This window comes from Argopecten irradians, chromosome 11 (assembly GCF_041381155.1).
Source record: "Argopecten irradians isolate NY chromosome 11, Ai_NY, whole genome shotgun sequence".
Taxonomy (NCBI): Eukaryota; Metazoa; Mollusca; class Bivalvia; order Pectinida; family Pectinidae; genus Argopecten; species Argopecten irradians.
In genome coordinates, this window is record NC_091144.1 from 39,649,547 (window position 1) to 39,661,545 (window position 11,999).

Below are 11,999 nucleotides of genomic sequence, written 5' to 3' on the forward strand. Positions count from 1 at the left end.
CATAGTGACAAATAATATTTTATTGGGACATACATATACGGATACAATAATAATAATAATAATATCTATATAATAATTCACAACCTGATATCTTGTAGCTGGTACATCTGATCCTCCATAGAGACAACATTGGAGGAGTTATTTCCTTTTGGAAATGTTTGTTTAAGAGGCTGTAAGAGTAGCGCTGCGTTTGCAGCAGTCGGGAGGTTGGGAGAAAGTGAAGTCTGTATGTGTGGGGAGACCTTGGTGTAGGGCCGAACCGCAATTGATGGGATGCCGTAATGAAACGATCCAGTCTTCAGGCTAGAGGACATTCGTATTGATTGCAAATCCTTTTCAAGATCTTCCATTGCAAAGTCTTTGTTCGAGCCGGAGTCTTGCGAGTCCGAGCCCGACATTTTTTGTTCATCCCATTCTTTATGCACATCGGCCTGAAACACTGTTTGGGAGCTATGAAGGCTTAAATCACACACAGTTGGCATGGATTTACTTTTGTGTCTATGAGCAAACATGTCGTCTTCACTGTCTTGTGTGCACTGTCGGACAAGTCGCTGTCCTTTACACTGTGTGTCAGGGCTGTGTTCGCCCTCCGTCCCGCAAACAAGGCAAGGCAAACGTTCTAGGCCACCTGATTTTGAGGTGTGATTCGGTGGTGTTGACAAAGTCTGATGACTGGACAACGATGACGGCAAGGAATTCTGACGATTCTGTAAGTTACCAACCATGTTTAAATTTGTCTGCTTAGTACTACGTGGCAAGGTATGATTGTGAATGTCAGCCAATGTGTTTAGCTGTTGCAGGTCGTCAGCATCCGACATACCCACTTTCAGATCCCCAAGCAAAGGCTCCAGGGAGCTTTTCCTTGTGTGTCGTGGTTTTGACTTACTTGGTGGAATAAATTCCATACTGTCCTCTACCCAGTTTGGATTACACCGGAAAAATTCTTTTGCCGATTCGATAGCAACTTTTAACTCGGTCCCTAATTCCGAACTGTCATATGTTTGTTCTGATATTCCCAGACACACATTTCCGTTCTTTGGTTGCTCTGCATTTGTTCCGTGTAAGTGACAAAACAGCGGCAATATGTCCCTCATCAGACAGAACTTGGCTCCTGTCTCCAGCTGATGAGGAATATCACTAGCGGTGGAATAGTCCATATACACCACAGCATACTTCGACATGGCCAAGCCTTTGGAACGCTCCACTCGCATTTTTTCTGCGACATAATCAACAGCCACCGCAAAATAGTCGGGAATCTTCCTGCAGGGATCAAATTTGAATCTAACACGTTTTTTTGTACATCTGAGTCTTGCTCCCACTGAACAAAGTACAATAATGTAATCCACTTCCTGCAGGCGATCCACAAGCCAGTCATCCAGTCCACGCTCAAAAATGATCTGATCCTCAAATAGGTCCAGATGAACATTACAGTTGCAAGTCTCTATAAGGTAGCCAGCAAGCGCTGATACCACTTTTTCGTGAGCTGCACAGTCATATGCATAAAGGAGTAGCACAGATGGTATTTGTTTCTGTTCAAGATCTGAAAATCAAAAACATACAATTATAATATAATCCACAGGATTTCTTTTTGAAAGAAAAGAACATTTTTCAAATGAATTTTTTAGTCCATTTTGTTTTATGACATACAATGATCAAGTAAAAAGACCAATGTAATAAGACTACAATAGCTTCGGGTCACACCCAAATATAGTGAAACGGGACTTTCCATGACGTGAAGATTTGTTTGTTTGAGTTTTACGGCCCATCGACAACTAAGGTCATTTAGGGCCAAACTACAACTTAGACGTGAAGATAATCTATTGTGACGTCATTATTCGGCAAGATATGACAGGGAGCAGCAAGTTTACTGTAATCAATATGATCATACCAATATTTGTATGTATATTTTCAAAAGACTTTTTCAATGAGTACCTCAGAGATTTCCTTGGGTTGATAAATCTCTGTATCCACCTAAAAACAGGACAATATTTGTACTGTATCCACCTAAAAACAGGACAATATTTGTATATTAACGACCCAAAACACCCTTGAATACCAATTACCAACATACCTAGAGTTATGGAGCTGTTCAACTCATTCTGTTCTCTTGATCCTTAAAAAGAATACATTTCAGATTATTCATAATTGATTTGAATTCACAAAATGGGAGAAACCAATTTATACATTGTACTTGAATTCCTCTTATTAGCAAAGCAAATGTCAGTCATTGGTTCAATTGAATATAATTCAGCAATTTAAATTCTGTAAACATCTTTAGTTTATTGAAGTGGTAGTTTTATTTCAGTGTTTTTCGTGCTATAATTGAAGCGCTAATCCTAATTTTAGCACTTTTCGTGCAGTAATTGAATCGCTAAATTTTATTTCAGCACTTTCCGTGCTAATGGAAGCGCTAATTTTAATTTCAGCACTTTGCGTGCTATAACTGAAGTGCTAATTTTAATTTTAGCGCTTTCCATGCTGTATTTGAAGCGCTAATCTTAACTTTAGCACTTTTCATGCTGTAATGGAAGCACTAATTTTTGTTAGAGGGTATTTCCATTAATGAAACACTGAATTACGTTAATTTATATCCGTGCTAATGAATCATAATTTATCTTTTTCACATTTGCTCTAAAATTGACAGCGTTAATCAAGTATGTTATCTAGACAAGGGCTCAATGGGTACAAATCAATCCTCAATACCTCGTAATCACTCCATATCAACTTTATGGTTCAAATTATTTTTGATCATATAGTAAAAGTAACTATATAGTATGGGAGAGAACAATTTGGTGAGAAAATGCATGGAAGAATAGAAGAACATGTACAGAGAGGAGATGGATGGAGAGATACAACACAAATCTATAGCCCCTTCTCAAAATTGGGAGTTCTTTTAGCAATTTATATTATACCAAGTAATGTATTTACCTGTAGTGTAGGTATTTACCTGTTGTGTAGGTATTTACCTGTAGTGCATGTATTTACCTGTAGTGTATGTATTTACCTGAAGTGTAGGTATTTACCTGTAGTGTAGGTATTTACCTGTAGTATATGTATTTACCTGTAGTGTAAGTATTTACCTGTTGTGTAGGTATTTACCTGTAGTGTAAGTATTTACCTGTAGTGTATGTATTTACCTGAAGTGTAGGTATTTACCTGTAGTGTATGTATTTACCTGTAGTGTAGGTATTTACCTGTAGTGTAGGTATTTACCTGTAGTGTAGGTATTTACCTGTTGTGTAGGTATTTACCTGTAGTGTAGGTATTTACCTGTAGTGTAGGTATTTACCTGTAGTATATGTATTTACCTGTAGTGTAAGTATTTACCTGTTGTGTAGGTATTTACCTGTAGTGCATGTATTTACCTGTAGTGTATGTATTTACCTGAAGTGTAGGTATTTACCTGAAGTGTAGGTATTTACCTGTAGTGTAGGTATTTACCTGTAGTGTATATATTTATCTGTAGTGTATGTATTAACCTGTAGTGTATGTATTTACCTGTAGTGTATTTATTAACCTGTAGTGTATGTATTTACCTGTAGTGTATTTATTAACCTGTAGTGTATGTATTTACCTGTAGTGTAGGTATTTACCTGTAGTGTATGTATTTACCTGTAGTGTATGTATTTACCTGTTGTGTAGATATTTACCTGTAGTGTAGGTATTTACATGTAGTGTAGGTATTAACCTGTAGTGTAAGTATTTACCTGTAGTGTATGTATTCACCTGTAGTGTAGGTATTTACCTGTAGTGTAATTATTAACCTTTAGTGTAGGTATTTGCCTGTAGTGTAAGTATTTACCTGTAGTGTAGGTAATTACCTGTAGTGTACGTATTTACCTGTAGTGTAAGTATTTACCTGTAGTGTATGTATTTACCTGTGGTGTAAGTATTTATCTGTGTGTATGTATTTACCTGTAGTGTAGGTATTTACCTGTAGTGTAAGTATTAACCTGTAGTGTATGTATTTACCTGTGATGTAAGTATTTATCTGTAGTGTATGTATTTACCTGTAGTGATGTATTTACCTGTAGTGTATGTATTTACCTGTAGTGTAAGTATTTTCCTGTAGTGTATGTATTTACCTGTAGTGTATGTATTTACCTGTAGTGTATGTATTTACCTGTAGTGTAAGTATTTACCTGTAGTGTATGTATTTACCTGTAGTGTATGTATTTACCTGTAGTGTATGTATTTACCTGTAGTGTAAGTATTTACCTGTAGTGTATGTATTTACCTGTAGTGTAAGTATTTACCTGTAGTGTAAGTATTTACCTGTAGTGTATGTATTTACCTGTAGTGTATTTATTTACCTGTAGTGTATGTATTTACCTGTAGTGTAAGTATTTACCTGTGGTGTAAGTATTTACCTGTAGTGTAGGTATTTACCTGTAGTGTAAGTATTAACCTGTAGTGTATGTATTTACCTGTGATGTAAGTATTTATCTGTAGTGTATGTATTTACCTGTAGTGATGTATTTACCTGTAGTGTACGTATTTACCTGTAGTGTAAGTATTTTCCTGTAGTGTATGTATTTACCTGTAGTGATGTATTTACCTGTAGTGTAAGTATTTACCTGTAGTGTAAGTATTTACCTGTAGTGTAGGTATTTACCTGTAGTGTATGTATTTACCTGTAGTGTATGTATTTACCTGTAGTGTAAGTATTTACCTGTAGTGTATGTATTTACCTGTAGTGTAAGTATTTACCTGTAGTGTATGTATTTACCTGTAGTGTATGTATTTACCTGTAGTGTATGTATTTACCTGTAGTGTATGTATTTACCTGTATTGTACCTGTGTATGTATTACCTGTAGTGTATGTATTTACCTGTAGTGTAAGTATTTCCTGTAGTGTATGTATTTACCTGTAGTGTATGTATTTACCTGTATGTAAGTATTTATCTGTAGTGTATGTATTTACCTGTAGTGATGTATTTACCTGTAGTGTAGGTATTTACCTGTAGTGTAAGTATTTTCCTGTAGTGTATGTATTTACCTGTAGTGTATGTATTTACCTGTAGTGTATGTATTTACCTGTAGTGTATGTATTTACCTGTAGTGTATGTATTTATCTGTAGTGTAAGTATTTACCTGTGTGTAAGTATTTACCTGTAGTGTAGGTATTTACCTGTAGTGTATCTATTTGCTGTAGTGTAGTATTTGCCTGTAGTGTAAGTATTTACCTGTAGTGTAATTACCTGTAGTATACGTATTTACCTGTAGTGTAAGTATTTACCTGTAGTGTATGTATTTACCTGTGGTGTAAGTATTTATCTGTAGTGTATGTATTTACCTGTAGTGTAGGTATTTACCTGTAGTGTAAGTATTTAACCTGTAGTGTATGTATTTACCTGTGATGTAAGTATTTACCTGTAGTGTATGTATTTACCTGTAGTGATGTATTTTACCTGTATGTAGTGTAGTATTTATCTGTAGTGTAAGTATTTACCTGTAGTGTATGTATTTACCTGTAGTGTAAGTATTTTCCTGTAGTGTATGTATTTACCTGTAGTGATGTATTTACCTGTAGTGTATGTATTTACCTGTAGTGTAAGTATTTTCCTGTAGTGTATGTATTTACCTGTAGTGTAAGTATTTTCCTGTAGTGAGTGTATGTATTTACCTGTGATGTAAGTATTTATCTGTAGTGTATGTATTTACCTGTAGTGTATGTATTTACCTGTAGTGTAGGTATTTACCTGTAGTGTACGTATTTACCTGTAGTGTAAGTATTTACCTGTGATGTAAGTATTTATCTGTAGTGTATGTATTTACCTGTAGTGTATGTATTTACCTGTGATGTAAGTATTTATCTGTAGTGTATGTATTTACCTGTAGTGATGTATTTACCTGTAGTGTATGTATTTACCTGTAGTGTAAGTATTTTCCTGTAGTGTATGTATTTACCTGTAGTGTAATTATTTTTACCTGTTGTGTAATTCCTCCTGGCCTGTCTGCGTTTGTAGACACGATAGAGAATTGAGATAAGCAGAAGGAGACCTAAGAAACCAAACACTCCACACACTGTCCCCAATACAATCTGTAAAGACTTCTGGTACTCGGAATTATCCGGCTCCTTCACGCTCACGTCATCAGCTTCAACAAAACCATAAACGTATTAGTTAATAGTTTATAGGGGCCAATTTGCACCATTATAAACTTTATGACTATCGGACAGCCTATAGCTATAGCATATCATATACCTCTATCACACACCTTGTACAAACTCATTTATACAAAACGTAGTAGTATTGGAAGCAAAAAGAAGGGGGTTGGGGTTAATAAATCCTTTAAGCTGAAATCAATAAGGAGAGTATGAACTGTAGAAAAAATTTCATCTAGCAGATGTGGCAGCCATGTTGAATTTTGCAAAATAATAAGACTTGTTTCAACACCATCTTGCTATAATTTATGCATATCATGATATGTGAATTTAAGCAACTTATGAAATGTGCAAAGTCTACTGATAGCTCATATGGTCCACAACTTTTCATATCTTTCCAGTTCAACCATGAATGAAGGTCAAGATCATTCACTCGTTCAAACTTTATAGTCCTTCATTAGAGCATGATACAAGGCTGTATTTTAAAGTCTCTAATCATCTTAGTTATAAACAGAGGACAACTTAAAAGTTTAATCATATAAACAAATTTTGAAGTCCTTTGTCTGGTTCCAGTCCTATTATAAGATCTCTGGGACTTTTGGTTTTAGAGAAGATGTATATATTTTAATTTGCCAAGTTGGAACTGTTAAGACAATGTACCATGGCATAATTTCATTTTCTCTAACACTTGGTCAGGTAATTGTAATCTATGGCTGCAAGACCACATTTAACTCATTCACCCCTATAGACACATTTAGGATCTTCTTAATCAAAGACTAGATCAGTCCATTATGAAAAGTCAGGGGTGTATTGCTAATATATTGGACCTACCTCCACCTGTGTGACCATTCCCACCACTTATCGGCAGCGTTGGTGTCGACATTCTGTCGGATTATCCCCTGTGTAAAGAAAATATTGTAGATATTTAGTTATTTTGCATAAGTTGTTAACATAGTACTACAGGTATATTTCATTTAAATGTTCAGTTAATCATGTGTTGGCTGAGTGGTAAGATGTCCTGACATATTACAACAAGCCCTTCACCTCTGGGTTATCAATTTGAATCCCATGTGGGGCAATTGCTAGGTTTTTGAAAACAGGTTGGCAACTTTTCTCCGAGTACTCCAGTTTCCCTCCACCTCCTCCTGGCACATCCGTAAATGACCTTTGATGTGATATTTGGTAGGGCTGAGTATCGGAACAGCCGAACCAATACGATACATATTGACAATACACTGAAACGATACATGATACATATTGACCATACAATGGAAATACTTTTCATGTTAAAATTGTTACTAATATTGTGAAAACTAAAGACATATTTGAACAAAATAGTTGTTAGCGTATCATGACAACTGAAAGCTGCCATGTGCTCTGCTAGGTTGTATTCATGGTTACATAAACGTATTTCTGGTGCATCTAAGTGACTCTGAAGCTTGACTATTAGCTTCCTATCAATAGAATATGCTACAGAAATCCTTTCCCCGGATGGTATATTAAATGAGCTTTAACCGATATTTTTTGTCAAAAGCAGTGAAAAATTGTAGTTTTTAATATTTGAATGATACAACAGCATGTTGCTGTTCCCTATACTTTGTTCAATACCGGTACAAACCGGTATATCAGTATACCGATCCAGCCCTAATATTTGGACGTTAAATCAATCAAACCATTAAATCAAAAATAATTAAACACAAACTAACACACAATCAATGCACAACAGGCCTATAGGCCTTCTTTGATATCAAGGGTTAAAATATTAATAAGTAAGTGATATGAAAGGTGTATTAACATGTAGGCCTCACTTAGATTTCAGCGAACTTTCATAAGAAGTTTCACCTAGATTTCATCGAACTTTCATAAGTAGTTTCACCTAGGTTTCAGCAAACTTATGCAAATGATTATAATCCACCATAATTTTTACGATGGAATACGGTTAAGGGTCATTTAAGGACGTGCCAGGTTTGTTGGAAGAGGAAAGTCGGAGTACCCGGAGATAACCCAGTACCTGGTCGCTACCCCATGGAAATTGAACTCGCGACCCAGAGATGGAGGGCTTAAGTGGTAATATGTTGGGACATCTTAACTACTCGGCCATTGCGGCCCAACATTGGAATACAGTGGACCCAAGATAATTATGATGCTAATAGTCTGGATGTGCATTTTTCCACTTAAATATTTGGTGAACATCTGTGACCATACTCTGTTTTGAGCATCAGTAGTATATCGTAATTAACAGGGTCAGAGGGACAGGGTCCCATGGAAATATCCAAATTCTGATTGGAAATGAATTTGCCTATTTAATGATAACTGTATAATACTTGGAAATATCCAAATTCTGATTGGAAATGAATTTGCCTATTTAATGATAACTGTATAATACTTTTAATTGTTATGTTTATGTATTTTGACAGATGCCAGCATTTTTGTGATGTTGATATCAATAAAGTTAATTTGAAACTTGGAATTTGAAGGAAGAGTATATAAAGCTCCTTTCAAACATACAAAGATGAAACGCCAGATCAACACAGACCATCCATTCATGACAGTCTGTGACAATCCTCCATCACCGTTTATGGGTCGTGTATATATGCATCCAGCAACATCCAGGACCACCTGGCATGGCTATGCGCTGGTCCAGGAATAAATGTTCGTTGGACCTACATGATTAAAAATTGTCCCTTCTGATTTGTGCATGATGTACTCCCATGTTACATCAGAGATATATGTGAAAGTACCGAAATATCCTTGTTAAGTCCAGGGTCGTCCAGGGTCATCCGTGTACGAACTAATTTCTTCTGGAAGAATACTGGTATCTACAGATTGCACACAGAATTTGTTCCCAGAAGCTGCACAGGCCTAAAACGTTTGAGTAACGTGATTTTTCATGGACATCCATATCAACATGGGTTCCTCCATGAAAAAATCATGCACAAACCATTACGTTTCGTGCAATCTGATGACTTTATTCATAAAGATTTGAATGTAACCATACAAATACACAGGTGAGAATGGGTACTACGAAAATTGGTGGTTGAGTTGTACTCAGTACAAATAACATGCACCTTCACGATCACTGTAAATAACTTCACTCTTTTTTTTTCCACAATCACGCCTCTGCCAATCCGCACAATATAATCATCGGCATCGATGGAATTGTGTTCTTTATAAGAAGTAAGAAGAAGAAGTGTACTGAAGGTCCAAGGTTTTAATCTGGTCTATAACCATGCATTTTTCACTTCATATACACAGCACTCCAATGTCCCTTAACTCATTCACTCGTGGAAACGCATTTAGACTCTTCTAAATCAAAGACTAGGAGTAGTCCATTATTGCAGGAGTTTAACCCGGATCCTTAATACACGCACCTGTTTTTGCTTATATAAATAAACTGGCAATGGGCTGAATAAACTTCAGCCACGGATCTAAAGAGTTTCTGAAATAATCGACATGATTAATAATGTGAATTTAAATAATTAACGTATAATCAAAGGAGCAGATACAACCTGTGATCCAGCAATGTAAAAATCAATAACAATATCGAAGTAAACAAGCACGGAATCAGTTTTCCCGGACAAATAGTTTCACTTCAGTTCCAAAATAAAACGTCAATATTTGCTGATAATTTTACATAAATCACTTTACCAAATGTTCCTTAAAAAGAAAAACAATGTTTGTTTTTTCTCATAAGTAATACAGAGTTTAGCTTACCCGAAGACAAACATCGAAAATTTTCTTCTCTTGGTCTATCGCCATTTAGGGTTCAATAACAGGAAGTGTTTGCGAATACGCCCTCTTCTGGCGAAGAACAACTGGCTGTAAGGGAGACAATAAAGTAAAGTTCGTCCGAGCTGAAATCAAAGTACTGAAAGTTCTGTGGCGAGGAAACTTTCAAAAGATTTTTTTTAAGTCGTTATAACGAGATAACTTAGTCATTATAACAATATATGTCAAGTAGATATCTAAGATTTATCTCGAACATATAAATAAATATGTATTGTATTAGACCTAACATACAAATCCAAGTGTAACATTACTCTAAATAGCCACTTAGTGGTTTTCGCAGTTTAATTATGAGAGTAACATGTTACTCTAATTTTTCTGTATTACACTATAGCTCTAATTCAGGTTAATCCTTATAATTCAAGTAATTGAAATTTGAAGATTTTAAAATGTAACCCTTTGATTATATTCCCGTCTTTGCATGCAGTGTATTAAAGAGTTATCTGCCCATGTGGGTAAAGATGACATCATCTGTTTACGAGCGTAACATTATAATTTTCAGAGAGGACCATGGGAATTCCACTCGCAAATCAATGACGTCACCATCGATACTTTTACTTAAGGGAGATAACTCTGATATGCAAAGACAAAAATATGCAATCCAAGGTCAATATACTGGTATATGAACACATTTGCCAGCCCTACATATCAGCAAGCTACCTAAATCCCAGGACGCCAATAACACTATTGCAGCCATGGGTACCATAAATAATTCATCAATCATTGATTCGTTCTGCTAGGTGTCGGACATCTTGACCAATCATAAATTATAAATACCCAGTATGTTAATAAGACGGCCCATCATTACTTCAAACATCACCACATACAGTACCACAGGGGCTTGGCACAATTTCCTGTGAATAGTACGTATGTTGATATCAGCCTTATAATCCCTGTGACATTATAATTATGAAGGTCAAGGTCATTTATCTAAACACACTATTGGGTGCTTTCTTTCAGCATCCTACATGCCAAATATCGATTGTCTTGGTCTAATTATTAAAGTCCCACAATGAAGTTATCTATAGTAAGCAGCCTGTCTGCATTCTTGACATCCCGGGTGTCGTATTATCCATCCTTGGAATAGATCATACAAAATTGAAGATTCTGTGAGTAACTGATAGGTAGTTAGTTGGACGGTCCTTTGATGTACATGTAAAGAATCAAATAACGGTGCAATATGTGGCTTTTGAAATTGGATGTTGCTCTATGTAAACGTCAAAGAATAAAGATTTCTACAATTCATTTCAACTTTTGCACCACAGATCTTTCTGGCCAAATTTGATTATAATCCATGCAGACCTCTGTGACTAGTAGCAAACTAAAGGATTTACCACTGTTTACCCCTATTGGGCCATGCTCCTAGTGTTCCAGGGGGGTCAGAGCCAAGATATACACAAACTTTGTCCCCCTTTCCCAAGGATGTTTCTGACCAAATTTGGTTGCATTCCATGCAGAAGTCTATGTCTAGTACTGATTTAAAGGAAATTTTGATGGACAACTTTTTGGAGGCTTCATGTTATTTAGAAAATGTTGATGAAGAAAAAATGACCCAAGAGAGACATACTGTCAACAACACTACTCCACCTGGGCCAGTTTCATAAAACATTCCTTAACTTTAAGGAATTTTTTAACTTAGAATTCCCCATATATGATGTTATAATCCACGAAGAACTCGAGACTAGTAGCGATTTAAGGGAAATGTTGACTGACTGATTTACGCCATGCCATGGCATAAGCTCATCGGCACTTTGAGTCAGTGAGCTAATAATGAGTGAGTTAGCTCCTCTTTTAAACAATTACTGTAAACCAGCTTTTTTTGGTGGTAACTTATTTTCGCACTTTTATAACTTACAATTTTTTCACGATGTAACTTCAATTACAACTTCTTCATTTCTACTTTGCCTGTACCGGTATTAAAAACTTTTTCGCGGCAAATTAATTTTGCAATATCTTACTGTCCTTCAAATACGCGAAATTTAACAGCACACAAAAAGAAGTTGATTTACAGTATAAGCTTTCATAATTGAAAGTCTATTGATCAAAAATATTGATTAAAATTGAGAATCAATTCAACAATTGATATTGAAGTGGTGTCCCTTTTTTG

At 35.8% G+C, this 11,999-nt stretch overlaps 1 protein-coding gene across 1 annotated transcript; it reads right to left on the minus strand.

The window, feature by feature from the left end:
- LOC138335541 (interleukin-17 receptor D-like) lies at positions 1-9,931 on the minus strand. The gene is made up of 5 exons (XM_069284677.1): positions 9,821-9,931; positions 6,938-7,005; positions 5,932-6,099; positions 2,072-2,113; positions 1-1,540 (listed from the first exon to the last, which is right to left on the minus strand). The coding sequence occupies exons 2-5, from the start codon at positions 6,987-6,989 to the stop codon at positions 78-80; spliced, it is 1,725 nt and encodes a 574-aa protein (XP_069140778.1). The 5' UTR covers positions 6,990-7,005; positions 9,821-9,931; the 3' UTR covers positions 1-77.
- Between the last annotated feature and the right edge of the window lie 2,068 nt (positions 9,932-11,999).

Bases quoted from the DNA above. Each gene is read 5' to 3' on its own strand.
- LOC138335541 (XM_069284677.1), bottom strand. From the start codon at position 6,989: ATGTCGACACCAACGCTGCCGATAAGTGGTGGGAATGGTCACACAGGT. The intron at 2,114-5,931 runs GTAAAAATAATT...ATTCTTTTTAAG, and splicing joins CAGGAGGAATTACACAACAG to GATCAAGAGAACAGAATGAG. The intron at 1,541-2,071 runs GTATGTTGGTAA...TTTGATTTTCAG, and splicing joins GAACAGCTCCATAACTCTAG to ATCTTGAACAGAAACAAATA.